The following is a 16,597-nucleotide window of genomic DNA, read 5'->3' on the forward strand; positions in this document are numbered from 1 at the left end:
TGGGTGGGTGGGGCGGAGGTTGGGGGGATTTAGGAAGATGTTTTTCCTGGAAGCATGGATGGATATCCTCTTGAGAGCCCCATGCTGCTGGTTCTCATAGTCTCTCTCCCTCTCTCTCTCTCTCTCTCTCTCTCTTTTGTTTATCTCTCTGCAGATGGTGTGATGTGACGAAACCACGACAGGGTAATGCTGCCTTGGCGGAACCCGGCGAGGTCGCCGCATAACGTCTGCTCGACACGACCTTCGTCTTCCTCAACGACATAAGCAACAAAAGGAACAATGACCACGTGATCGTTCGTAGAGCGTTTGTTTTAATAAGGTGCGGCAAATATTCAACAGTCATACATGGTCTTAGAAACAAAGACATTTTGAATGCTCCCCCTCTTTTAAAGACAACATCAACATAGTTCTGGGTGATTAAGGCAAGGTAAAGGAGACTCCTTTCTGTACAATGGTTTAAAAAGAGAAATAAGAGATAAGGACATGGATTGGTTGCTTGTAGTTTAACACAGAAATAAATGCTACCACGAGAGGATTCTTGACGAGAGAAGAGGCCAGCTTTTTCTTTTTCTTATTTTTACATGTTGCTGGCTAACCTTGCCTCTCTGTCTATCGTCTAAAACATGAAGGTGTGAGCTTGATATGCATCAAAAAAGTGCAGCCAGTGATTCACAAGGGTTCACATTTCGAGGCAACACCCAAATTTGCATCTTCCGAAAAATGCCAAAAAGACGACGTTAAAAAGCCTGTGAAACTTCGTAAACAAAGCAGCAGGGAGAGAGTGTGTGTGTGTGTGTGTGTGTGTGTGTGTGTGTGTGTGTGTGTGTGTGTGTGTGTGTGTGTGTGTGTGTGTGTGTGTGTGTGTGTGTGTGTGTGTGTGTGTGTGTGTGTGTGTGTGTGTGCATTCAAGAGTTCAGTCTTGCTATTTGAGGTAACCGTTCAAATATGTTTTCCTTCACCTTCTGGCTTCATCTCTCACGGCAGTTTGCTTCAACGGCAGACGCCAAGAACCATTGTATAATTAGAACATGAGTAATGGCAACCTCGCAGCCATGGCAACCATAAGAAGCACCCGCCGGGGCCGTTACAGAGGTCCGTCGTGGAGAACGTACAGAGCCGGTCATAATGACGGTCAGCGGCTTTGCAATCCTCGCAATAAATAGTGATCGTGAACAGTGAAATAGGGAGAATTTTTTAAAACCTACAAAAATAAAAACATTCCATCCATAAATATACGACGAAAGAAAATACATAAAAAAAACAATAAAATCACTCGCCGACAACAACTCGACGATAACTCATCAATGATCACACAAAAGAAAGACAAATTATGGTTTTGTTCACAGGACTCCGGAAAAAAAACGATCCGTGTGCAATTTTTTTAGCATAGTGTTAGGTCCAAAATAACGCTCCTCTGTGTACTTAATACTCGTTGCTCCACAGGTATTGGTCCCATGCAAGCGTTGCTGTCTGTCTGTCTGTCTGTACTGAGTGGGAGGCGACAGACGGATCAAAAGGTCCTCTCCCCGAGCGCGGTGTCCCTTTACGGCCCGCCCAGTCAGTCCGTGGCCTCTGATGAATGATGAGTGGGGCTAAGAACGCCAGCTCCCTTGTTAGACCTGCAAACAGCAGACATCAGGGGCACTGCTGATTGGCTGAGGAGGAGAAGGCCCGGTCAGCAGCCTTCGTTCCTTGTTAATGATTCCTTTGATGTCAGTATGTCATTCACGACGTTCCCGATAAAAGGTCAAACAGGAAACAGTGGGAATTGACTTGACAAATGAGTGAGTACCGAGAATGAGCTAAACCTTTCCCGTCTCCTGCCACTTTGAAGCTCAACAAAGCAACAGCGATATAATTAATAAAAGTTTAACCATTATTTCATCTGTAAACAGATGACAAATCCCTTTCGTGGTTTTATCAGTTTCTTAAAAAAATCAGTTTAAGTGTTGACATACAAAGACACAATTTACAAAACAGAGCACGCTGTTCCAGAAGACGACGACCGTTATGTGAGGAGTTCAACCACCAGGTCTGGGCCAACCGCATCCGTACAGAAACCCAACCCAGCACATACACTGCCGGTCGATACACTTTGTTTTTACACTCAAGAAGTTCAGCAGTAGGCTTTGCCCCCCCGGCCCCCCACTCCGTTCCATCCGTTTTTCCCTCCTTTGTCATCGTTACTTTGTGCAATGGGGATTATATTCGTCAGTCTTTTTCTTTCTTGTCCTTTTCCAGGTCAGAAGGTCAGTCAGAGGTCAGTTGGAAGTCAGACGAAGGTCAGTTGGAGGTCAGGCCGAGACGAAGACGTCCAGGTAGAGGCGGTCGTACGACTCCCTGAAGAAGAGGATGAGCATCAGGCTGAAGAGGCAGGAGCCCGTCAGACACCAGTTCAGCCAGGACAGATCTGAGAGAGACAGAGAGACAGAGAGACAGAGAGACAGAGACAGAGAGAGAGAGAGAGAGAGAGAGAGTGTTAGAGACGGTTTACGGTTTTAGCATTCTGGTCGCTCTCTTCGGGCCCCTGGGGGCCGGCAGAGTGCGGAGAAAGTGGATCTCCCAGGACACCATTCATCGCGCCACTGGAGTCCCTGTTATTGAATGCATCCCTAATAGATTGGAGCAAATCCCAAACTCAACAGCAAATGCATTTCACTTACCCAAACAATTTAGCTTACACACACACACACACACACACACACACACACACACACACACACACACACACCAGGTCTCAAGCCGCGCACGTGGAGCGTAACGCACGCCCGCCCACACACACACCTGCCGGGAGAGTCCCTGATCGCACTGGCAGCGTTGAATATTGTATCAATAATGTAAAGGGCCAACAGCTAATCAATAGGCACGCCATTGTGGGAATAAGAAGTGCACTGCATCATGGCTGGGGATAACCCGATGACATTACCTCCCTTTCCTCATAACCATTAACCCGTGGGTGAACCCAAACAGGATGGAGAGGAAGTTGTTTTTTTCTCCCCAACTTTGCTCTGTTCCAAGCTCCATTAGGCAGAGGAGGGCTGCTAGCTAGCCTAGCTACCACGCACGCACGCACGCACGCACGCACGCACGCACGCACGCACGCACGCACGCACGCACGCACGCACGCACGCACGCACGCACGCACGCACGCACGCACGCACGCACGCACGCACGCACGCACGCACGCACGCACGCACGCACGCACGCACGCACGCACGCACGCACGCACGCACGCACGCACGCACGCACGCACGCACGCACGCACGCACGCACGCACGCACGCACGCACGCACGCACGCACGCACGCACGCACGCACGCACTCAAGCACCAATGCTCATCCCTCTCTGTCACACCCTCATTTAATCATGCTCCATCGCTCCATCATACGTGCACATAGTGTAGATGCACACACACAGACACACACACGCACACAAACCAGTGTGCTTTTAGCCAACAACAATGAATTAAATCGATAAGTCTTTCAACCAAAACTCATCCAGCGGGATCGGTACAAAGCTCACCAGCCTCGTTACAAAGTTAACTGTCTACCCCATCATGCTGCTGTGTGTGTGTGTGTGTGTGTGTGTGTGTGTGTGTGTGTGTGTGTGTGTGTGTGTGTGTGTGTGTGTGTGTGTGTGTGTGTGTGTTCGTGTGACTGGGGTGTGTGTGTTCTTGTGTCTGGGGTGTGTGCGTTCCTGTTTCTGGGGTGTGTGTGTTCGTTTGTCTGGGGTGTGTGCGTGTGTTGGTGTGTGTTCTCTCTGTGTGTGTATGTGTGTTTGAACGTGCAAGCGTGCGTGTGTGATCTATTGGGCCTGACAAGAGACATTACGCTGCCTTCTGTGTGTTAAAGGGCAGCCATGCAGCTGGGATTGAGGAGACCACAACTCAAGGTCATGGTAAAGATACCTGGCACACACACACACACACACACACACACACACACACACACACACACACACACACACACACACACACACACACACACACACACACACACACACACACACACACACACACACACACACACACACACAGGGGAACCACTGTTCTATAGAAGACCTGCCAGAGTTCTCATATTGGTTTTTCTGCGAGTCTTCACCAACTACCGACTGGACAATGAGTCCAGGCAAAGAACCAACATTATAATTGAACCAGCTTTATGTTCATCCAAGATAAAAACATGTCCTTGTAAAACACAGTTGGGTTTGATTGGACAAAGGAAAAGCATAATGACAATGCCCATCAACGGGGAGGTGTGTAATTAAGACAAAATGTCACAGCGACAAGACTTGAAGACACGGTTCATATTGGGTAGTGTGTGTGTGTGTGTGTGTGTGTGTGTGTGTGTGTGTGTGTGTGTGTGTGTGTGTGTGTGTGTGTGTGTGTGTCTGTGGGAGTGAGTGAGCGAACAAGCCTGTGTGAGTGAGTGAGTGAGTGAGTGAGTGAGTGAGTGAGTGAGTGAGTGAGTGAGTGAGTGAGTGAGTGAGTGAATGAGTGAGTGAGCCTGTGCGAGCGAGAGAAAAGATGACTCAGTGAGGGAGTGAGTGAGTGTGCCTGTTTGAGTGAGTGAGTGAGTAAGCGTGTGCCCGAGCAAGCAAGAGAGTGAGTGAGAGGGTGAGTGAGTGAGTGAGTGAGTGACAGAATTGCGTGAGTGAGTTTATTTTGCTGGGCGGGCCGGGGGCTGTCTACAGACGGGAGAGGACCCCGGCAGTGCAGCGTCATTAATCAGCGAGGGGTGATGTGTGGGGGTGCTTGGGGGCGATGGCTGGGAGATGGCCGGTGATGGGTGGGGTGGCTAGGGGGCTGGACAGCAGGCGCCCCGGTTTGGAGGGACAGGTTAATGGAACGGTGTTTGTCTGGCCCCAAACGCCCTCTCTGTCTTCTCACATGCCTCCCTCGCTCTCGCATTTATCCGAGCGTGCGCGTGTGTGTGTGTGTGTGTGTGTGTGTGTGTGTGTTTGTGTGTTGTGTGTGTGTGTGTTGGTGTGTGCGTGTTCGTGTTGGTGTGTGAGTTCGTGTCCGAGGGGGGTTTGAGAGTGTGTGTGTGTGTGGGTGGGTGGGTGCGTTTGTTTGTGTGTGTTCATGTCTGTGTGTGTGTGTGTACAGTATGTGTGTGTTTGTCCTGCAGCCTTGGGTGAATGCTAATACTAAGGCTAAGGTGTGTGACCCCCTTCGTTGGATAATTTATCAGGGGGGCACCGGTGAGGCTGCCAACCGCCCTATTTAACACAAAATAGCATTTGAAGGCATTTCCTTTTGTACATAACAGTACCTAAATGGAGCAGAAATCCCGAAAAATAACGAGGCATGAAATATGTACGTGAAATGTTCATATGACAGTGGCATGATCTCCGAGAACACAGATGAGGTCATAAACCAATTACTATGACTACGATCGATGACAAATACAAATTCAACCGATCAGCATGACCTTACCATGATTTTGCATCCGACTGAAGCCTAAACGTGTAATAGATTACGATCCACCTCAAAAGGTCAGCCTCTACGCATCATCCTCGTGGCTCGTTAACGTCCTATTAGAGAACAGCCAGGCGGACAGCGGGGAGTCACTCCAGAGACCTGAGGCTCGGGGGTTGGGTTGGTGGTGCGCTGGGTGGGGTTGGCAGACAGCTTATGGTGCTAATCAGTCGCAATTGGGGTCAATGCGGCGTTGTAATCGATGTAAGCTTCAAGATGACTATCTCCCCCCCTCCCACCCCCCTCCCTCATCTTCTTCACCCCCAACCCCACCCCAACACCCACCTCGACCCGTCCCCCTGAGCCAGCTCTTTGTCAAGGAGAGGAAGATGGACGATATTTGGGTCGCAAAAAAAGCAGAAGGAGACAAAGCGTGATCGTCCAATCGCAGAGTGAACAACTATATCGAGTTTTTGTTTGGCTACGAAAGTGGTTGTTGGTGCGTGCATGTGCGTATGAGCGCGTGTGTGTGTGTGTGTGTGGGTGTGAGGGTGTGTGAGTATGCGCTAAAAATGCATTCACTTTTTAAACCGGTTTGTTGTGCTGCCTTTCGTTTACTGCATCGACTGCTACCTCTCCAAAACTCACGACGGAAGAACAAAAGCCAAACAAAACAAAAAAAAGAGAAGAAAAAAGTGCAGCGCCGAACGAAGAGGAGGCTTGGTTTCTTCTAAAGAGGGACTCGATTGCCTTGTTTTCCCTGCGCTCCTCATCTCTACAGAGAGGCGGGGGGGGGGGGCTTGCATCATTCAGGGGCGCAAAGTTCAGCGCAAAACAAAGGAAAAAGAAACGGGATGAAAGAGAAGAAAATAACTCCCCGGGAAGAGAACGGCGGCAATTATTTCACAGAAGAAGAGTTTTTGTTCCTTTTTTTTTTTTTTTGATACACGGTTGAATGACAACTCAATGCTCCCCCCCGCCCCCCTACACTCCTTTGACATCGCTCCGTCTTCAACCTCTATACAGCTTGGTCAGTGTTGAGCTACGCCATGCATGAGACTCACTAAAGCACCAAGGGCGGGCGGGCGGGCGAGGGCGAGGGCGAGAGAGAGAGAGAGAGAGAGAGAGAGAGAGAGAGAGAGAGAGAGAGAGAGAGAGAGAGAGAGAGAGAGAGAGAGAGAGAGAGAGAGAGAGAGAGAGAGAGAGAGAGAGAGAGAGAGAGAGCTTGTGGTGCTCTCTCCAAGGCTTTAACAACATGGAGGATAACTGGGCTGTGGGCTTATTGGGATGCGTCTTGTCACTCATAGGTCTCTGGAGGCCATTCGTGATACGAAGCAAGCAACCAGTTTACAAGCAAAACATTGTATAGGCCCCAATACTTGGGTGGGCTGGATAAAACGTAGACCAATCAGGAAGTCCGAGGAAATTCTTCAGCTCAGCCAACTTTAAGTCCCCGGTTTAGCGTGGATATGCTTTGATAGAAACAACACATTAAATGATGTGATAGCAGTTAGACGAAAGCAGGACAAACCGAAAGCATAAATAATAAAAAGGTCAGAAAAGCAATTTCTGAATGCAGTCCATTTAGACACACACACACACACACACACACACACACACACACACACACACACACACACACAGTCAAGGTGCTGACAGACAGAATAATAAGATACACAAACATACCTGCAAGAAGTGTGCAGGGACACACTGATATACACACATAAACACATAAACACAGGCAGCGTGCAGACATGCCTTTGTTCATGTTAGGCAATTTTTCCTTCAGTGCCACAGAGACAAGAAGAGAGCAGAATACACAGGATGAATACTTCATGGAGTCTGGTGTGTGCGTGTGTGCGTGTGTGTGTGTGTGTGTGCTTGCGTGTGTGTGTGTACACACACACACGTGTCTGTTTGTGCACAGTAGCCTGCAGCTGCTGCATCTCAATCTACCTTACTTTCTCTCTCTCTCTCTCTCTCTCCCTCCCCCCTCTGGTCTTGGCTCCCTTCCCGTATAATCTATGATGTATCGCCGGTGTGGCCAAGCACCACTGGGTTTGGCCGTGCAAGCCGCCACCGCCACCACTTGCCCACGGGCCACTGGTCCAGCATTCCCAGTCCAGGCATCCCTTTCAACAGCCCTCGATGACATCATCCCCAAAGTCTTTGTTAGCGCGACAATGACACTGCCTCTCACTCAGTGCGCTGAATGCACCCCAACCAACGCCTCTGACACCGCCCACTTCCACCCCCAAAAAAAATACCCTCAACACATTGCCCTTTCCTGAGGTCACAAGGTCAGTCCGGATGTCCTTAGGAAGACATAAAAAAAAACGCACAAAGTTAAGCACCTGGACACCGTGACCCGGCCAGGCCTGTGAACCCGCCCACCCTTTGAAGCCTCAGCTAGAAGACGCCCTACCGGGGACCCTTCCGGAAGGGGGTCGGCGCTGGAATGCGGTTGCCATGGCGCCGCCGCCGAAGGCCAGAGGAAGAGGAGGGCCTATGCATATGTATGAGTGGGGCGGTGAATATCTATCAGGTGTTGGTGACTGAAACAGAAGAGCGTGTCAAGTACTCTTGAGCGCCATCCATCAGCACCGCCGATCGGGCAGGCGGATGGTTGTCAGCATCGCACACACACACGCACGCACACACAAACGCACGCACACACCCACACACACGCACGTGCACCCGCATATGCACAATATTGTGGACCTACAAACAACAAAGACTGGCATATCAGAGATCCGCGAACAAACTCTACATATTGTTGCCGTTTGTGTGTATGCCCACTGGCTGATGATAGACAGATGTTCAGATGGCCGGGCGAAGGTGACTTCCAAGCATCTGTGTAAGTCACCTGATCCAGGGAGACGTTTGGAATGTTGTCTTCCTATCTACGAGTCCACATTGCTCCGGAGCCGGTCCGCCTGTAATAATAACCTTCAGAGCGTGACCAGACTTTCCGTTTGCAACAGGGTTGTCACAGTGGAGGTATGGCACGCGGCACACACATAACAAGGGCCTAATGGCCTTCATTCTCCCAATTAAACTAAACTCTGAATGTTGCCCGTCTCTCACGCACGCACGCACGCACGCACGCACACACACACACACACACACACACACACACACACACACACACACACACACACACACACACACACACACACACACACACACACACACACACACACACACACACACACACACACACACACACACACACACACACAAACAGGAGGAAGACGGGTACTAACAAAATAGTTCAAATGATATGCCGGTTCATAACAGCGATAATAATCTCAACAATCCGCCTCTGGTCGTCCCAGGCACTCGTGCCTCCATTAGGGGGGGGGGGGGGGGAAGGTCACTGCAATGCAGTGCTGTTTGTTTGGACACAATGGGTCGTGACTGTGCAGAGTTCTCCGTGCACACAGCCCTTAATCATCACCGAATGATACGGCGCCGCTGTGAGCGTGGTGACCCTGAGAGAAGGCCCCTGAGGCAGAGTGCGGCTGCACCCAGGGGTGTCCCCGCTCACCCCATCGTTCACATGCACCCAGGGACAGGCTGCCCACACAGGGGACCCTGAGCGGCAGGGCCGGGTGAGTTTAGACGAACGGACGGACCGGTATGAAGCACTACTCTCGCCGATTAATGGCGGAGAGGTAATGGGTTAAAGGGGCATGCTTTGAGAAAGACAGAGATAAGGGAACACTCTTCGTCTCTCTCTCTCTCTCTCTCTGTCTCTCTCTGCCGGGGCCGATACATCATGTTCAGAGTCGGTGCTCAATGCACAGAGGTGGACCTGCAAAGCCGGCCAAGAGTTCAACAACTACTTTCACAAAGATGGACCAGAGTACAATTTTGGTTCCGACCAGGGTAAGTTGTGTGCTAGGCCGAAACCCTTTGGAGTGGAGGCAATGATGGGCTTGGTTAAAGCAATCTTTACCACGGAACGACATTTTCGCTGTTTGACTTCTCCCCAACGCACATCCTTTCAGTCAACTCCTTTGCTACCTTACTTTCAGCGTAACAAGTGGCCAAGGGTGCTCTCTTGTGGACAGTGAATTGCTGCAGGTTAAAATCAAAGTATCTATTTAAAGCTGCAGTAGGTACAATTCGAGATTGGTAAAGAGAGAGCAGAAAAATGCATCAGTGAGATAGGATTTGGAAATATAACAACCCAAAACACGTCTTCCCTCCCTAGTATTTTGTGTCACATTTTATGCAATTGGAAATCCCTCCAACCCTATCAGCGAAGAGATGCCCTGATTAGAAAAGATTGACCGGGCGTGGACAAAAATCGAAATTGGCAACTCAAAACGGGTATTCTTGCAGGGAATTTCAATCACTTAATAAAATGACACTAAAATAATAAAATAAGAAATAATCTCATCAAAATTACCAGCACCGTTAAATAAAACTACAATGGTGTTTAATCACACTCACACCCACACAAACCAATGTACCACCAGTCATACCTGTGCAAGAGAAGGTGAGGAAGAAGAGCAGCAAGCCCATGACGAGGTTACCCAGGAAGGTTACCACGCCGCAGGTGATGCCCTCGGGAACCGGGTACACTGTCTCGATGAAGAGCTCGAAGAACATGGGCACGCTGCTGTTGATGAAGATGCCCACCAGGATGCAGGAGGTGTACAGGGTGGCTGTGTGGGGACAGAAATACATCAATTCATGGGCAGGGAACACGTCTGTTATTTGTCCCCTCCAGCGGTGGCTGCTCTGGGGGGGGGAAAGGCAATGCACTGAATGTGTTCAAATAAACAGGAATCAGCCCGGATAAAAAGGGTGATGAAACTGCAGGGTTTTGTCATATCTGCCTCAAAGCCTACATGACACATTATTACATTACCCGCCCCCTCCCTGCCCTGAATCACCATCTGATTACAAGAAAGAGGAATATGACACGTTGCTTTACCAACCATGTGGAAATTAAAATGCGGTTATGAATTTGACTTAGCAGACCCCTTAGGTAGGGCCATAGACCCATTAGGAAGCAGAAAATTAGGGGAAAAATGGACCACCAAGGTGACGTCAGTCAGTGAACCCCAGTCACCCTTGCAGGGGCCCTTGATAGGAGCCCTGCGGTACCCCACACCAGCCTCCTCGTCAACACAGCTGGCCTCTGATAGGTCGGACAATGTAGTGAAGAGGAGAACCAGTAGGGGGTGGCGGTGGTGGTGGTGTATGTTGGGACATGAAGGGGCTTTAACCCCCCCCCCCCCCCCCCCCCCCCCCCCACCCTACTGTGAACAAGACCAGCTGCGTTTATTTCCCCGGAAGCACCAATTATCTCGTGTTTCCTAGCCATGTGGAGCATGGCCCTGCCAGGGGAACACTTTCACTCAGTGTGTTTGCCTGTGGCTCTGTGTTTGTGCCTGTTTGTCTGTGTGCATATTTCTATGTATTTCCTATCCTGTCTAATTTGGCCCGAACATGGCTTTCTAGATTTTGGTGCAGATCAATGGTTGATTGCTAATGTGTGAGTGTATGGACATATTTGTGTGTGGGTGAATATAAGTGTGTGTGTGTGTGTGTGTGTGTGTGAATATAAGTGTGTGTGTGTGTGTGTGTGTGTGTGTGTGTGTGTGTGTGTGTGTGTGTGTGTGTGTGTGTGTGTGTGTGTGTGTGTGTGTGTGTGTGTGTGTGTGTGTGTGTGTGTGTGTGTGTGCGTGCGTGCATATAAGTGTATGTGCGTGCGTGCATATAAGTGTGTGTGGGTGCCCGCGCATATAACTGTGTGCGCCCGCGCGCGTGTCTCCTATGTGTGTGGGTATCCAGCCATCACCTCTGGAGCATGGCTGCTGCTGGCCTGTATTTCCCCCATCACGGTGGACGGGCCCCAACCAACCCATGGCCCATTAGACACGCGAGTCCCGCTAATCAGCCCGCCAGCGCAGGCCTGGCGTCTCTGTTCCCTTCTTGCTGGAGCAGAGCGCTCCACACTTAACACCCAAAGCAGCTTGGCTCGCTACTACCCCCCCCACTGAAAACCTACTTCTGCTATCAGATATACCAGCATTCTGGTGTGTGTGTGTGGTTAAATATTTTTGAGTGTGTGTGCGTGTATTTAAGTGTGTACACCTGTGTGTGTGTGTGTGTGTGTGTGTGTGTGTGTGTGTGTGTGTGTGTGTGTGTGTGTGTGTGTGTGTGTTCGTTGGTATGCGTGTTCGTTGGTGTGTGCGTGTTCGTTGAGAGTGTGTGTGTGTGAGTTTGTGCGCAGGTGTCTGTGCCTTTGTGAACCGGTGTGTTTGTACATCCATGTGGGTTCGTGTGTCAACGTCAGCACCGAGTCTCCAGGGGGAACAAGAGGTTAAAGGGTTTCTGAAAAAGTCCGGGAGGGGAGAAACATTGCCTGCGAGGCGAAACAGGATCATTTCAGTGAGAGAGGCACGGTGGCCTGGAAGGGATAGCGCACGTGGCTCTAAGCAGGGCCGATGCTGGGTGGGGAGGTAGAATACTGCTGCCACCGACGCTTGGTGCTGCCGGACAGCACTGGAAGCGTGCTTGTGATTATGCCAGGTGGGAAGCAACTTTGGAAGCTGATTTTGATTGCGTTGGTCTGCCAATGTCTGGGAGAGCTGTGTGTGTGTGTATGAGCAATAGCGAGAGAGTGTGAGTGTGTGTGTGTGTGTGTGTGTGTGTGTGTGTGTGTGTGTGTGTGTGTGTGTGTGTGTGTGTGTGTGTGTGTGTGTGTGTGTGTGTGTGTACGTCAGCTCTCTGCCAAGAGCAGAGAACGATGATGGATGATGATTGTGCTGATGAGGTTGATTTTTTTGGTCCATCATGTATGCACCATCGTTTGGCTCCATACCAGTACGGAGATAACAGCTTTACTAGTTTTGCTTAATAGTTTGTAATTGTTTGTTAATAGCCTGTATCACCGTGTATTACCGATAACCAAATGGCTCCCCTTAATATTTAGAAAATGACCCGGAACACCGGAGTCAGCTGCGCCTTTGGGGCAGCAAGTCTGAAACAGGGCAGCTTCTCCATGTTTTTCCCCTATAACCAATAAAGTTGTTCATTACACGGCTCTTCTCAATGCCGTGGAACGCTCCGTTCACTTGCATGGGCCATTCAGAACTTCCGGCGGTGAATTATATTTGATAATTCACCGTTGCTAAGTATAATTGACCGCTGTCAAGGAAAGTGGATTTTTTGCCAGCTTTCGTATCGCTCTGCAAGTAGTCCGGTAACTTATAAACCCCAGCGTACTCGGTTGCTAAGCAACGTCAACGTCTTTGGTGGACTATATCTCTGCTGATCAACACTACAAATGATGGTAACAAATAAATTGTAAAAAGACACACCGTGTGAAGTTTTTTTTTCGTTTTGGCAAGTAGCCGTGTAATAAGCGGGATAATGTATAGAACGTCGCCTGTCATTATCGAAAATAAGCCCCTTTAGGGCAAAGCAAGACAACTCCGCTTCGCGTCGGTGTCCGTTTCGCCCTGTCGGGGCTTATTTTCCCGATAACAACCGCTGTTGTTTATCCCTTACATATTTTTCAACATTCATCATTTTGTCCACCACCTTGACATGATGGTGAACCTCAGGAACAGTATGGAGAAATGATCTGGCGAATCTTCATTTACATGTCGTGTTTTGCGAAATGAACACGCAATTAAAGGCTACGTTTGTATTAGAACCAGGGTCTCTGTTCTGTGCTGACACACCGATAACCCGCGGCTGTGTTCTCCACAGAGCTCAGCTGGGGGGGGCACTGAGTTTCCCTCACGGACGACAGTGAGCAGGTGCACCTTTCTTAACATTTGCAATGGAAACTCAAACACATTTTCTCGCCATCTCCCTACACCATAGGGCCACTTGGCCAAAGCCGCGTGAAGCGTGAAGAGTATTCTATTATCAGTATTATAAAACTGTGCTAGAAAGTGCTTCGACATACACATGACGTACACATCTCCAACATGGCAGTATTGCATTTTTTATCGCGATGAATTTCAATATTTATCAAAACCATGAGTGACACACCAACACCATCTAAGCCCCGCCCCGGCCATGACTCCATCTGTGGCTGGTTGCTTTGGCTGATGGCTCACCTGCGGTGGAGGGGAGGTGGGTGAGCCTGGTCAGACAGGTGAGTGTGAACCAGGTGGCTGACAGAGAGGCGCCCGCCAGCATCAGCACCAGGATCAGCTTCAGCATCCCGCGGATTGAGTCAGCAAACCTGGGGGGTGGGAGGGAACAGAAGAGGGCGTTAAGGAGAGAAAGCTTTCGAATTTGGGGGGGGGGGGGGGGGGGAGAGTGGGTTAGGTTTACTCGCTTGTCTTTCAATCTAGACGCGCGCACACACACACACACACACCCACACACACACACACACACACACACACACACACACACAGCGAGAGAAGAAGGAGAGATCGAAACAAAGAGTGTAGCAGGGAGCGAGAGCCCTTCGACAAAGAGAAGAAATCACTAAACCCAAGAGCAAGGGCAGAGCCAAAAGCGGGCATATATATACAGTATATCTGTAGATATAAATTTAGACACAGTTTTCCCTGGTACTACTCTATAAGTCCCCCTGACCCTGGCTTGCTGTAGCGCAGCTAGGCAGACGGCCTGCAGTACTCTGCAGAGGACAGATTGTGTGTCAAACAGAGAGGGAGACATCCTCTACAATGCAGGGTGGGCAGCGCTGCCATAACTCTGTGCTGGGCGCCCTCCATGACTCTGGTTTCATAATCCATTACTGGAGACACAGCCCATGTCCCCCAGTGGCCCGCACACTTTCTGTCTGCTCCCACTGGAGTTCTGCTGCTGGTTTATTTTAACAGTAACGCACAGGCATACGCAAGCACACACACAAAAAATACCTGCATATTTACACACACACACACCAGATATGCACACACACCCACTGAAAAACATGCAGACACACACACAAACACACACAAGAAAACAATCAGAAGCACACAAACACACAGATACACAAAGAAGAATATGCGTGCACACACACAGAAAAACAAGCACACATACACAAAACACACACACACACACACACAGACAAATACGTACACACTAACACATGTGGTGATGGGTGCAGGTTTGTCAAAGCTCCAGGTTTGCAGCAGCGCTAATTGCCTCTGTTTCTGTGACAGCATACCGACACCGAGGGACGAACTCACTAATGAACCACGTGGGGACATGGAAACATAATCAACAATGTCGGACTTTGAATCGTCATTGTTCGACTACCGCTATGACATCCTGGTGCTATTGTGAGGCCCAGGTAATGAGTAAACACATAATAAACCATGAAATGTTCAGGCCGCTAATGAGATGGTCTCCCCTCCTGCAGAAAGGGTCGGATAGATCTAGATGTTGCTATCGTCTCCTTCTGCACCTCCACAAGCCGTCATGTTTTCAGGTGTGGCCCCAGCGTACGAGCCCCTTTACACCAGTGTGTCTCCAGGGATGGACACCACGGGCGCACTGAGAGGACCTGGCTCTATGAACAACTCATATGTCCGGACTCCAGATAGCCAAGTGCTGGCACAATGGCTCTCAATGTCTGCCTGTCAACACCTTTTAACATGAACGCCACGTTTGCCATGGACACCCAGCAAGCTATACTGGAATAGTTTGAACAGGAGTCAGAGGGGCCCCCACTGTTTCCCAGCGACAGAGCAGAACCTGACCCTCATCACTGCCACCACGAGAGCAGAACTGCCTGGCCGTCACTACCCTGCCAAATCCCTTGGAGAGTGCCAGTGCCTAAGGAGCTTATGTTTTTTCGGATCGGATCTAAACAATCCTGCGGATTGCCGCGTCGCCTGCTAAGAGCCCTAATCACTGATTGGCTCGTTGAGTCGCCTGGATATAAACCGATACCATTGACTGGAGTGTCTCAAGGCAACGCGCTGCCAACAATGCTAGAACGGTACGGTGACGTCGTCGCTTTTCGTTTGCTCCGTTCCCAACCGCAGACACCGGAGAGAGCAAAGAGAATCTGCTGTGGATGAGGCACGTCTCCAAATATGTACTTTGAACAATGTCAGATAAAAGAGGGTCACGTTCCTTTAGGTAATGTCTGAATTAAAAACCGCTCGCTTATGTACCTCTAGCAGGATTCATCAGGCTCTCAGATAACATCATATTACAACCCCAGATAGGGATAACATTGTCATTGACGGCTTGAATCCCATTGCATCAGATTTCATTGTTCCGACTCCTGGAGTACCCGCAGCGAATGATTCAACATTCATTACTTTTGATACGATCTCCGGGGTCTGTCGAGATCCTCTGTGAGCGAGATGGAAAGAATGACCAAACAGCTCCGGATGGCTGAATGCAAAATGGAGATGGTACTGTGGTAGTATAATGAGTTCTGTCACGTCGACCCGCCTGTGCTTAACGGCGCTAAAAGAGACATAAAAAAAAATCAGAATTACGCTGTTCTTTTTCCCCCCATTTGCTCTACTGAATATCTGTTTTCCCATTGAGCTTTCCTCTGCTCATTAACCTCAACGAGTGACTGACTGAAATTCACCGATCCGAAAGTAATTCTGATCTCTTCTCCCTCTCAATCCAACAGGATTTTCCTCAGCGTTTGCAAAGCTCATTCTCCTGCTGGTTTGATTTAGTGGTGCAGCCTTTTGCTTTCAGTGGGCGACAGGGCCGGGCCGGGCCGTGGCACAGTGGCACAGCGACACCACTTGTTCCTATGAAGGTTAACAATAAACGCCTCAGGGTTCGGTGGGGGGGCTGTGCCACTAAAGAGCCCCCAGGTCATGTGTCAGCCATTTACCTGATGTGTTGCCCGGCCTCAACGGTGCACTCTCCTGTCGAATGACCCCACAGGGCTAAGCCACTGGCAATCCATCATCGCTGACCCCTGACCCCAATTCCTAACACATCGATCTTATCTGCCGTCTAACTATCTATCCGTATTTTCCAGGTGTGGCCGGAAAAGACCCCGGCACCCAGCCCCATAAACATTGGATGTGAAGCATTATCACTTCCCACCTACGCTCATTGAAAACACAGGCTGTGTTCAAAAGCGAAAGCCTTGATATTTCAGCTTGAATTAAATCACCAACGTTATCGCCCCGTAATTGTTTTGAGATCAGATGCATTCATGGCAAGCACACCAAGCAAGCTGCATTGGTGCGAGCAGGCTCG

At 49.7% G+C, this 16,597-nt stretch overlaps 1 protein-coding gene and 1 long non-coding RNA gene across 3 annotated transcripts in view; both read right to left on the reverse strand.

Annotated features, from left to right (window-relative positions):
* Positions 1 to 291: 291 nt before the first annotated feature.
* slc49a4 (solute carrier family 49 member 4) overlaps positions 292 to 16,597 on the reverse strand; it is a 40,069-nt gene continuing 23,763 nt past the window's right edge. For both annotated transcript variants that reach the window (XM_060040827.1, XM_060040828.1), the window contains exons 7-9: positions 13,513 to 13,640; positions 9,913 to 10,095; positions 292 to 2,410 (exon numbers count right to left, since the gene is read on the reverse strand). In XM_060040827.1, the coding sequence (XP_059896810.1) occupies positions 2,295 to 2,410; positions 9,913 to 10,095; positions 13,513 to 13,640 (427 nt within the window). In that variant the 3' untranslated portion in view covers positions 292 to 2,294. The remainder of the gene's footprint in view (positions 2,411 to 9,912; positions 10,096 to 13,512; positions 13,641 to 16,597) is intronic.
* Positions 3,564 to 9,906, reverse strand: LOC132449170 (uncharacterized). The gene is made up of 2 exons (XR_009523522.1): positions 7,042 to 9,906; positions 3,564 to 6,988 (listed from the first exon to the last, which is right to left on the reverse strand). It is a non-coding gene; the product is annotated as an uncharacterized LOC132449170 (long non-coding RNA).

This window comes from Gadus macrocephalus, chromosome 20 (genome assembly GCF_031168955.1).
Source record: "Gadus macrocephalus chromosome 20, ASM3116895v1".
Classification (NCBI taxonomy): Eukaryota; Metazoa; Chordata; class Actinopteri; order Gadiformes; family Gadidae; genus Gadus; species Gadus macrocephalus.